This window comes from Epargyreus clarus, unplaced genomic scaffold (genome assembly GCF_041222505.1).
Source record: "Epargyreus clarus isolate Ecla_fem2 unplaced genomic scaffold, WU_Ecla_fem_2.2 ptg000035l, whole genome shotgun sequence".
NCBI classification, from domain to species: Eukaryota; Metazoa; Arthropoda; class Insecta; order Lepidoptera; family Hesperiidae; genus Epargyreus; species Epargyreus clarus.
The window spans coordinates 5,154,739-5,168,119 of record NW_027332240.1 but is presented as its reverse complement, the minus strand read 5'-3'; the positions used below and the strand labels follow the sequence as shown (position 1 = coordinate 5,168,119).

General features: G+C 36.1%; 1 protein-coding gene across 4 annotated transcripts in view; it reads right to left on the bottom strand.

The window, feature by feature from the left end:
- LOC140756675 (uncharacterized) overlaps window positions 1-13,381 on the bottom strand; it is a 28,862-nt gene extending 15,481 nt beyond the window's left edge. For 3 of the 4 annotated variants that reach the window (XR_012103910.1, XM_073092233.1, XM_073092234.1), the window contains exons 1-2: window positions 13,253-13,381; window positions 11,576-11,726 (exon numbers count right to left, since the gene is read on the bottom strand). Coding sequence is in view for 3 of the 4 variants with exons in the window: in XM_073092233.1 (XP_072948334.1) it covers window positions 11,576-11,726; window positions 13,253-13,294 (193 nt within the window). In the remaining variant the exon portion in view is untranslated. The remainder of the gene's footprint in view (window positions 1-11,575; window positions 11,727-13,252) is intronic. The other variant, XM_073092235.1, reaches the window with a different exon arrangement.

Sequence of the window (13,381 nt, the reverse complement as noted above, 5' to 3'; positions counted from 1 at the left end):
TTTGGGTACGGAACCCTAAAAACAAAAATAGAATTTGTAACATACTTGTATTTTTAGGGAACGAAAGACTACAGAAAGGAAACCTATTACGGAGCTTACGTATTTTTAGCTGGTTTGTTCTATTTTTAAATGACACAACTTTTGAACAAAGTAGGTCAGGTAATCGCATAGACATATTTCAATACAATTCAAGTATTTTACGTGTAACTGTATTACCATCTCGGGTTATACGCCTGCTTGGTTGTTTCTTTAGAAAAATACTAGCAGACATAAATAGACCACCTATTAAGGTCTGCTATTGATAATCGGTTTATCGAATTAACACCTACTAAATATTGAAATTTGACGACTTCTATTATGAATAAATTGTCAAATGTCCAATCTTTAATAGGCAAAATATTGGACAGATTTATTACTAATAACTGGCATTAATCGACCGTTATCAAACTGTTTGAAATGTTTTTAAGTTACTTTTCGATAATTCGAAACTTAAATAACGCATCTTCAACAAGACATCATTTTTAGACAGACAGAAAAAAACAAATAGAAGGTGGTAGAATTATTTGTTGTTACGACTCCGGCGGCACCACCGCCGCACCTATTTCTACCTAATAACTGTAGTGTTAAGCGCTGCTATCTTTTGGTTTGAAGGGTGTGATAACGGAGACATAATAATATTTTCCCGAGGCCTTTCAACTAGTCCTCAGGGGTAGCGGCGCATTCAGGTAGGAATATCTAATCCTATTTGGGGTTTATTACAGATGTCCATGGGTGGCAGTAGCCAATTACCATCAGGTGGACTGCTTGCTCGTCTGCTACTCCTATATTATTAAAAAAATCTTAATATGAAGACAAAACATGCACTAAAATGCAGTGACCTTTTTTGTCTGCTAGAAGGTATATTGGTTAATAAATTAAATTATGAATGTGTGATACGTCGTGTGTTACCTTGTAACTGGGGAAATCTGCCACAGTTACCATGCAACAAACTTTACAAACAAAGAATATGCACTGGAAATGCTTATTATCTAATTAAATTTTCAAAAGGTTGAAACCTCAACCGACTGTATTAATATTTTCTGATAATCAATATTTCTGTAAAATAAATTACGATCTATTTTTCAAACGATGGTAAAAGACGAATGCAGCCATTTTATAATATTAAGTAGCAAACGAGCATGCAGTCCACCTGATAAGTGGCCACTGCCGCCCATCTGTCATCAAACACCGATAAAATTAAAATCCTTCCATGTCCGGTCGGTCACAGGTAAGTTTCTGCCCTTGAGGACTAAGTTTGTACGCCTCGGATAATATGTCCCTCTTTAATCCAACACATCAGCGCGTAACACTGCTGTTATATAGCAGATTTATTTTTATAATATAGGAGTAGCAGAGTAACATGCAGTCCACTGATGGTAAGTGGCTACTGCCGCCTGTGAACATATCGATACCTTAATTCGCCAACTGCACTTTTTTCAAAATGTTTTTTTTATTTATTTTGACAGTAAATGGCGTTGAACGAAACCAACCCCATATAGGATTAGATATTCGTACCTGAAGTCGGCCACAGATGCACTAGTAAGCTGAAACGCCTCGGAAAAGCATGCCTTCCTTACGACATCTTTCAAACCAGAACACGGCAGAGTTTAAGTGTGGCAGTGGTGCCGCCGGAGTCTAACAACAAAGGGTTCTACCATCTTCAAAAAATAAAAATAGAAATAGTGGAATCTCGAAACATTCTACCAGCATCCAACCTAAGGTCTACTATAGACGCATTGTTATTCAGTTGGTAAGCGATCTACTTCACCCCGTTGTTCAAACCGAACTTGAATTAAACGCTGCATTTATACGACAGATTCTATCTAACTGTGGAACACCGTAACAGTCCTAATAATTCAGATGGGCCAAAAACTGATAAATAAACACAACACATACCGATCAATATTCGTGTTAAGTAACTGGATGTATATTAATAAATTTCTATTACGGATATGATCTCGTGCCTAATATGCATGAACTTTTGATATAAAAGACAGATTAAGGACGCTCATTAAATATATTTTTATTGCTACCTACACTGAACTCTAAGGATTCCTTCGTGTGGGTGTCATGGAGCTCACAGAGTAAATATAGAAATATTGGGGTTCGGATCAAATCGAAATTAATAATGTCTGCCAGGCCAGGAATTGAATGGAACCTTTTGGGTGATATAACAGCACACCAATTTATTTTAATTATCCAAGTGTGGAGGGTAATGTTCGAGCGTATGTATCTCATTATACTTGACGGATTTTAACATAATTTGCCATAGATGCGCCGCTATCCCATAGGTCTAACCTGGAACGCCTCGGAAGTATGTCTCCCTTACCACGCGTTTCAAACCAGAACACAGCAGCGTTTAACATTTATGTTATGGGGCAGAAATCGGTGTGGCGGTGGTGCCGCCAGAGTCGAACCAAAAAGGGTTATACCACATTAAAATTTGTTATTTCAAATTTTCACAATGATAAAATGTAAAAAGGAACGGGTGAATATAACGCTGCGATGAACCCGGCGGAGTTGTTATCAAAAACTTTCTTGGCGCGGCATTAGGAATTAATTGTTTCACATAGACCTTTAACTTATCTTAATTCGGTAAAATGGTCGCATTTACAGCATGTGATTTACGTATTCAAATGATTTTTTTTGATTAAAGTAATCAACTAAGGGGATCTAATTTATTTTTAGAGCTTCGTACAGAAAGGAACGCTAGGCTTCCTTCCTTGATTGCGTTCCTTTGGAGATCCCGGAGTCCTCTACGCAGCGCCGCGCCACCAGGGGGTTTGTTAGTGCGGAAGGAATCCCACATAAACCCGTGTCGCTCCCACGACACCGGGTACCTTTTGAAGGTCTCCCCCTCGATAACAAAAAAAGGCTTGGTAGCTACCGCAGCCGTCTAACTCATCTTCAAAAGACTATTAACCAAAAAAAATAGGCATTTAATCACAGAAAAAACAGACAATAGGTATTACGGACATCTGTTACGATTACTACTCTTACTGCTAACAGACTAGGTACGTAAAACATCATTAATTCAAGTACAATTTCAATATTGTATAATAAGTCGTAGGGGGCATATAACACTTGACCTGTGTTAACGGAACTCTTTGGTCGACGCCACAAGATTTAATTCTATTATGCACTTATGAGTCCCTGCGTCGGTTGTAGCCGTAACCACAGGAAACGTTGATAAGCCCGCGAAAACCAGTGACGCAGGGATGGGAGTTGATAAAAACTTAATCGAATCGACCGAAAAAGGAATCGATTTTATCAAATGACCATGACCGATCGTCGTCGTCGTCAACCTATTATTGTGCCACTGCTGGACACTCAGAGTGAGAGGGGGGTTTGTAGTGGAGGGGTTTATTATCGCGCTGGCCAACTGGGAATTAGTTGCACATATAACGGAGGCTGAACATCTGGAGGTACGGGTGCCTCCTCGGACGAATGTGCGAGTTCGACTCGTACTTGGTGAATCATTTTGAAAACTCAAGCGTGCAGATTTCCTCGCGATGTTTTCCGTTAAAAGCATAATTCACTTCCAATGCCGCGGCCAATACTCAACATCAAATTTTTCATCGAATCTACAACTACAACCTCAGTTATTTCTCTTATGCTGTTTCAATTTGCCAACAGATTTCACGAAATTGGTGTCAAATATCTAGTACTAAAATTGTACTGATAATTTGTTAATGACAAAATAATATGCGTTGACTGTATATTAGTATAGAATTTAGTTCAGTTACATTATTTAAGTGGTATACTGCAACCACATCCATTTTTTATAAGTTTTATCCCTGAAATCTTAAATATTTAGAGAATTAAAGGTTTGTTTTTTATGAAAAGTTTATTTATAATGTTTAATTAAATCAGTATTAAAATCATCATCATCATCAACAACCCATTACTGTCCCACTGCTGGGCACGGGTCTCCTCTCATAATGAGAAGGATTAGGCCATAGTCCACCGCGCTGGCCAAGTGCGTATTGGTAGACTTCACATACTTTTTGATTTTTTTTTATAAATCTCTCTGGTATGCAGGTTTCCTCACGATGTTTTCCTTCACCGTTTAGCAAGTGATAATTAATTTCTAATACGCACATAAGTGTGAAAAATCAGACGTGCGTCGTGCCTGGGATTTAAACCTCGGACCCCTCGATCGAGATGCCGAGTTTCTTAACCACTAGGCTATCACTGCTTGTAGTATTCAAATAGGTCGAGAATATTCTACGATTAGCCCGGAATTACCTTAACACTGTATTAAAATTATCGTGCAAATAAGTTGATTTATGAAATTTATTCAAAATTGCAGTAGACCGCTTCAATTTTATCTAATGTCTGTTTAAATCACTATTCTGTCAACATCCTGAGCGTCCGTTTAGAATACTTATATTATATAATAAGACAATCGTTCATAAAAAACGAATACAACACATTTAATCGATTCAAGTGAGCACGATTCGATTGTTTTCACCCATCACTACACCTCTATGAACCCTTAAACGATCCGGTTTCGTTCGGACCGGTTTTAATGCTTCGTTAAATGCCTTATCGTAAAGGCATTCTCAAACTATGGTAATAGATACAGCTTGAGAGTTCACTTGTTGAATCAATTGGATGCATTCGTCGGCGTTTTAGGCGAATGCTTTATCAAAGAAAAAAAATCGGTAATATCTTGTTTTACATTTATTGAGCGGTATTACATAGTCGGTTTAGTCACGGCACCACGGAAGGTTAAGTACGCACTGTTTTGCCTTTTAAACATTTTTTTTAACAAATTCGTTTTTTTTTATTTTCCCGACATTTTATTTTTACGATACAATAAATGTTATGTTAGTTAACATTAACTTTACATAACATGGAAGGTAACCTTCTGGTTTTCCTTTTAGTATCCGAACTTTCCATTACAATTACTGATCATTATGGTGACCACCATTTATACCACCTTTTGTCTTATGTATATTTTGTACAACTCCCAATTCCCTTTTATTTGGCCAGTATATTATTTTCTATCTAAAAATACCAATAATTTAAATGAAATTATACTTTCGTAAAATATAATACAACCTAATGTCGAATGTAAGACCTTCATATGTACATGTAAACGTAACTATGATAGGGCAGAAAAACTACCGAATTTCTGATAAACACCTAAACCATGGGTTAACATTTGGGTCATCAAGACAAATCTAAAAAAACCTTAATCATATATTTGAAGTTATGATGAAATACACTTCCTTCCAGTCGCTTAAAATATATAAAAATCCACGAATTCAAATCATTATGTAAATAAAATATTATCATATTACCAATTGTATATTTTATCAAAACAATAATGTAAACTACAGATTGCAATGACAAAAGTAGGTAGTGAACACGAGTCCCGAAAAAACTAAGATAGCTGATAGTACCGGCGCTACGCTAACTTAACCGATAACAAACAGATACGCGCAACATGTATTATATAAGTAGCTATCAATAAAGAATAATAAACGACCCTTTTTATTTATAGATGAACTTTTTTTAACTTGTATGTAAGTGACACCTTCAAATAGAGACACACGCCTACTCAAACGCTTACTAACAAATAATGTAGCAATGACTGGTTTATGTTTTAATATAGGTACTAAAATTATACAATTTGAACCCGGTTGAAAAATTCACCCTGTATTAGTATACACTAATACAGGAGGGTGAATTTTTCAAACGGGCCTTCAGGGCCAAATCCGAAACTATAAGGACTAGTGAAAAATGCTGAAAGGAGTTTGATAAAAACGAGGCCAATTTTGATAAAAACCAAAACTACCATCATTACTTTTTTAAAATAACTTTTTCCCTAACCGGGAATCGAATGAGTTCGTTTTGAAAAAAAATACACCCTCTATATTATTCCACTATCTGATAGTGTAGCGTATAAGGATCAAAATCTGGGAAGTAATGATAAATGACAAAAATGATAAATGACTTTAAAACTTAAGAATGTGGAAAATACAGACCGACAGACACAGTAACAATATTATTAATATTATTATATGAATAAATTTAGCAGATGGTAAACTAACCAATGAATTCTTGCTATACAAGCAAAGATGACAACCCTGCAGAACTTTCACGTCGTACCAAATCTATCCACCAACGTTACATCAATCGTGCTTCATAAATCTCCACTTTTCACCTCTCTTCGCGTAGATTGCGTTTTAGAATTACGTGCAACGTTTATAACGAGTGGAGTGATCGTGTCCCTTTCACCGTTCCACGTCGTATCGGCACAGTCCCGCCTAATGAAGTTTCCGCACCATGGCCACAGAGCCAACATGAATAGAACGAAGAGTTACAGACGATTATTAACAAGAGTTTTATCTTTGAACATAGATTAGTAAAGATACTTCGCCGCCTTGAAATTGAATGAAGCCACAAACGGCTTATTTTAGTAAGTTGTTATCTTGAATTCTTGACAAATAAAAACATTTTTAGAGAAAATTTACGAATAAATAACTAATACTGCGTAATTTACGTAATAAATAAATAATTATTTCAAATATTTTAGGGACATTTAGCACGGAGACGTGGCAAAACTTTTTTACGCAACCATTTATTTTCTCAAAACTGGGTACATTTTCTTGTTAGGGTTGCGTAATCTTTACTAATCTATGTCTTTGAAGTGAAAACTTCTTTAGCGGCGTTGTGCACTTTTTGTGACGGGTATAAATGTTAAACTCGAGCCAGGACACGGCCTGATCTAAAATTCATAAGACCGCAAAGCAAACTGCAAACGTCAAGATGTCATCCGGTGTCAGCATAAACAAAATATGTCGATGGGTGTCAGTTTAATTTCATATTCATTATATTTTATTATCCAGGTTAGGTTTCGAAAGTTTTCTCTTTTGCCGGCACTTCGTGCAACCCGTTATTTATTTTCTTTCATAACTAACGAGCTCGTAGTCCATCTGTTGATGATGCTGATGGTTAATGGTCACTACCGCCCGTGGACATCTATGATCAACTTTATATGAAATACGTTCTACTTGAAGCCGACCACGGATTGCCCCTCCTAACAAAGATATGTAACTCAACCGGCATTCACACCCTTTCACCGAAACTCAGAACAGCTTCTCATTAGAAATAAGTGTGACGGTGGTGCCTCCTTGTTGAACCATACGGGTTCTATCACCTCTCAACCTTTAATACTTCGATTAATAATTATAATACGGTTAATTTCGAAGGTTGTAGAACATTGTGTGGTTCGACTCCGGCGGCATCACCGCCACACCTATTTCTGTCTCATTACAACAGTGTTAAACGCTGCTGTGTTCTAGTTGGAAGGGTGTGATAAGGGAGACATACTTTTCAGAGGCGTTCCAGCTTAGACCTCAGGGGTAGCAGCGCATCTGTGGCCGACCTCAGGTAGGAATATCTAATCCTATCTGGCGTTGATTGTAGATGTTCATGGGGGCAGTAGCCAGTTAACATGAGGTGGACTGCTTGCTCGTTTGCTACTCATATATTATAAAAAAAAAAATAATAATAAATGCTTAATAACGCTACTGAAAACACGACACTACTTATTTGTAAGATGTTTAGATTTAAGATAACAATAATTTTGTTATGACAAAATAAATTAAGGACAGGAAGTGAGCAGATATGCACTTTCTTTTTTACTTTCTATTCTAGACATTGCAATTTACGTAGCCAAAACCAATGTTTGAGTAGGTACATTTAAGTTGGGTTGTACTTTCAGTGGATATCATATTTGGATTAAATATAATATTTTGGAATAAGCGAATGAACGTAAACCAAAAGTAGTTTTATTTCTCGTATGGATTCCATAATTGATTTCCATAATTCAGTGGTGAAAATCGTTGGAGCAGGGATTCTCAAACTCACCAACCCGAACCCCTCTAAGAAAATAACACATATTTTTGACGACACGCGTAGCGGAGAGGTCACCACACCGTCTACACACGGTGGGTTCCGGGTTAAATCTTCGGACAGACATGATGCTAAATGATGAATTTGACTTCTGTGCTGAGTCTGGCTATTTGTGTTTTCGTCTTCCTGTGAATCCGTGTGGTTCGGCATTCACGACACGAAAACATCTTAGTGTGGGGCTTCGATTGTAGAAAGCGTTATTATTTATATGATTGAAAGACTGTGAAAGAAATTGAGTATATTCCACATGTTGTTTTACTTTGATTTGCTTGCGCGTGTATGTGTTGCTTAAGCAGACAACATAGCGTAAATTTTATCGCTTTCCTCTTACAGTTCATTAGCGTAGCTTAGGGGGATGCGACCACTTTGGGAAACCCTGCTTTAGAGTAAGTTTTAAATATGAATTGTCTTTTAAACAGTGATCGTTTGTGCAACAGAGTAATGTTTCAGTAAAATTCATGATATTAAAACTAATTAGCTAACGGCTTAATGACCGTATCATTGCCACAACTCAAGAGAAATACCTTTTTCACCGTCATTTGTATTTTAGCTGATACTATTAACTATTCGTATTTTACTTTAATAAATGTTTGTATACGTTCGCCCTGTATTTTACGTCATGTAGTTTATAAAACAGCCATTGTTTTCATCTAATTCTCTAATATCAATCTACACGACTTCTTAAAACTATATAATGTGTCATAATATTCCCAATATAATTATAATAAAGCCTTAAAATTTATCATCATTAACGTTATGACTGAACACCTCGCAAGCCTATCGAGACTGGCACATACATAGAGAATTATGAGAACTTTATTACAAAACATACATTATTCAAAGCTGGTACAAATTTTCGTGGCTGTGACTTCAGCGCTAAACAAAAATGTCTTATAGCAGCAATATGCTATGTAGTAGTTTTAATTTGAAGGTGTGCTAAGGTTCATAATTATGTTCCAACTTAGTTCTCAGGGATCGCAATTAGCAACGCATCTATGTTGCACACGCGCCCTAGTGGAGTTCCTTGCGCCTTTGAAGTTAAACTTCTCTTATAAGTACCTGCTTTACAACACCCTTCAAATCTCAACAGAAAAATGATTGCACTGCTGTTGTGAGACAGGCATAGTGGTGGTAGTGCCACCGCAGTCGAATTCAGATGTTACCATCTTGAAAATGTAAAAATGTCTTTACTCACATGTTTTACTTGAGACAAACTAAAATTAACACAAAAGACAAAAATACATATAAATGTTGAATCCTGAATTTTAATGAAGACGAAAAATGAAAGCGATTATGCTGCGTTTATACCTAACAATAAAAACCTGTGTTTTAATAAATTATGATATATTAGGGGCGTATAGGAATTTTTATGTTGAATTAAGGTCCACTAAGCGAGATCGCCACAACTATATCCGCTTTATAACAGCTGTGATCGCAACCTAAGTATTAAGTTATTATAATACATATATGTAATATTATCATGTAATATAATAATAATGTGTTTACTTAATCTTCAGGCCCTGACGGTAGATGCCACTTATAGGAAACCGAATCTGATTAATTCTACATTATGAGTGCATCATAAAATTAGCCTTCAAGATCTTATTATAGTATCTAACTCATAAGCGCAAATTACAATTAGTCGTCACAGGTTAATGCGAACTAAATTAGCTTTTACAGCTAAATATTAATTACACCACTGGGTAGGAATTTTAAAAAATTTATTATATTACTCTCTAGGACTAGGACTTAGGACTAAGTTTAATTTAACTCGACTCATTTATATTTCTAAATTTACATATATCATATTTATTACACGAAACGGAAGCTTAGTCGCTGTACCACCGTCTAAATACAGTGTAAACGCAGCATAATCGTAATGTTCGTTTTCGCATTAGTCACATTATGTTAATTTGGATGTCTTTCCGCGGTGGGGCCCCCGCGTATGATCGGGTTTTTTGCAAACTTCGTATATAGCGCGTGATATCAGTGATATGCTTCAATTGAGTCCGTATTGAGAACTATTCGAAATTAAACACTTTTTATGCACTCCAAGATCCAATGTAGATTGATATTACGACTTTTAATAATTACCGCCTAGTTATTTTTAAAGGACAACCTGATCAATTATATGCTTTTTCAAGTTACAGTTTTTTAAATATTGCATCTGCGTGGTGTCCATGCATCTTTTTATTCTAATTGCTACTTTGATTTGAAAATTTTGGGGTGCCTCTTCACTAAAGACGTGCGAGGTAGCAAAACTATGAGTATGTTAAATCCACCGATAAGATAGTTTGATTTTCATTAAATGAAATTGCGTTCAGTTAAGTTCTAGCAATCCTATTTATTGGTAGTGCAAAGGCACCCTATAAGATCTCTTAATAGAAAAAACACATAAGTGAGTGTTTTACTTTTTAACGTTTAAAAATCAAGTAAAGAAGGAAGTGATGTATATCGAACTCACATTGCTATTGCCAGATGATTGGCTATTCAAATGGAGTAAATAATTAGGTCAAGTAACACACCTACTTTCTGAGCGGTGTAAACTCAAATGAGCTTTTGCTTTGATACGACAAACGTTCAGAATTTCAGACGTTCTACTAATCGAAGGCTCACTTCACCAGATCAGACAGAATGTCCGTTAGGGGTATTACACCGGCTAGCCGTGGTCCGTGGTCATCAAACCGTGACCACGGAACCGTGTAAATGGGCCATTTGCCACTCGGTCACGAGAACATGAACTTACAATTTTCAAGCATCGAGTTTCATGAATCATGTTTATTTTATTTATTTTATCATCTTTCATCTTTGTTTATTTTAATCAACAAATTTTACGTTAGTAAATAAATCGAAAATGAACCGGCTTAAAAGAAATTGTGGAATTTTATTAGTTAAATTTTATGTGCGAATGAATGAGGCGACGCGTTACGGACACACAGTGAATGATCCACTTAATCCATTCATCAAATACAGCTTAGAGGCGGCCCACTAAATATGCACGCTTAAGGGGCTCCGGGAAGGGAGAGGGGGATGGAGGGCGGACATTTGATGAGGCCAATTTGGTATTAACTAATATGATATCAGATATCCATTATATTTTTAACAGTACCCAATTTATATCTTATTTTTTGCTAAGTGTCCACTGCCACCCATGGACATTGGTGCAATTACGGTGATCTCAGTTTTTTCGTTTTAACTGAGTGTAAAAAAATAGCGTAACATATTTGTATGACATCCTTACTAAGCCGATTATAATTTTAAATTCCGTTATTATGTACTTATACAAAATTGTAATTTTATGCATTGAACGTTAACCTTTTTAATGCAATTAAGATGAATGGAGTAAGTTGCAAATGAATCGTGAAAACAAAATGTGACCCGTTTAACTGACACACACAACAAAATAGCTGAATTCCATGAAATTGGTGTTAAAATATTATACACATACAAACCGATAAATGCATCTTAATGACCAATGTATACCTGTGACATTTTTGTAACATTTAAAGTATGAGCAAACCGAGACATAGATTTCAACAGGTGAAAACAAACACACAAGCCCCGAGGTTAGTAGATGATGTAGACCACCAAAAAGATTGACGCTGACCTGAAGTATCTTCACCGTTAGGTGCGGGGAGATCTACATCAGCACTATCGCTGGCCGCGGGCTCCTGTGCACCCAACTCACCCTTAGAATCTTGCGAGGACTCATCTTCTGTCGTCTGACCGTCGCCCGTTCCGGACTTCTTGTCTTCATCCTGGATACACAAATTTGTATTAGAATATGGTCAAGGTACAAATACAAAAAATATTGTTCTGTGCTTAGTATCTTGATTGATAAGATGTAATCAATGTGTAATGTGTAGAATGATAGTTGTATATTAGATTAATTAGAAATCATAGAATCTTTTTTTATAATTTTTAAAGCTGTTTGATTACAAAAAAATGTTTTTAATGCAGAGGATATTGAAATATATGGGAATGTAGTCTGATATTGTTTTTTTGGATCAAATTGAAAACTTACAATGTTTGTCACAATTTACAAAAATAATAAAGATTACAAACATGGATGACAGTAACAAGACCTGTACATTTTTTATTAATGTAATTATGGAGACCAACAAGGTACAAACTCTTTTTTGGACTTTTCAAACATTTTTACAAAACCAAATGATTCAAACATAATGAGTTCTTATCTTCATTGTGTTTAGGAAGTCATTCAGGTCTCATAACAACTATAAATGCATGTTATAATTGGGCTATCTGTGTGTTATCAATTTTCTGTATCAATCATAAGGTGATTAGGCTAACTCTGACAAAACGCTAAACAGGCGAGATTTTGAGAAATATAGACTGAAATATCAAAAAAAGATGAAAACACAGACAAATCATGTAATATCGAAATTAATCGATTTAAAAATAAACTAGTTTTCCGACCATGTTAAAATCTGCGTCTTCTACTGGCGTCAATGTAGTGCGTCGCACAATTGATTGTGAACCTTAGAGACCAACGTATAAGATTTACAATTCAATGCGGCGCCACTACTCTCTACTACCGTATTGTCTATGTATCGTATGTATACACTTGTGTACATACGACTAGGAGTATTACCCAAAATGCATTTTTACCGAAATGTTAAGGTCAAATTGAGATGTAATACGATAACCACACCGAGGCAGTGAATTACGCACTTACCATGATATTGCTTAACAAATAAATCTTAAAGACGCAAAAAAGTCGGCAAAAAAATGAAGGAGGTCACCAATAAAGGCCCCGGACATCGGTACCTTAGCTTTTATTTACATCGCCCGTTAAGTTCAGAGTGTAAATAAGGACGCGCCAAGTTGCGCTTCGATGGAATAACAACATATTTCGATACCTCGTAACAGAAATTTCGCAAGAAACAAAATATCAAGGTCATGCGGATTTCCTATCAATGTCATATTATATCGTGCACATTAACAAAGGCCCTGCAACGAAATGCAAAGGGGCGGGGGTGCGAAATATGCGAAATCCTGAAAAATATCTCATTAGAACCAGTTTCAACAACTGATTAAGACCGCATTCACAGTTTTTGTTGAAAATTATTGACTAATATCACAACCCTCCGTGGCGTAGTTCCCGCGTTTAGCGGGAAGCAAACGTTCTGTCAGCCATGTTGAGACGCAGGCAAATATTAGTGATATAACACGGAAATAACACCACTTCACAGCTACAATTATTGTTACTAGACGCGCACTAATATAAAGAAAATTAATACAAAAATATATTTCACAACTATACCTGATTATCACTGATTTTTGCTTTATCGGTATCACCCGACATTTTTCCTACGAAGAAATTGAAAGCAAATTCCAAGCGTCTTCAAACACCGGACAACACAAATGCACGCACCCACAACATAGAAAAAAA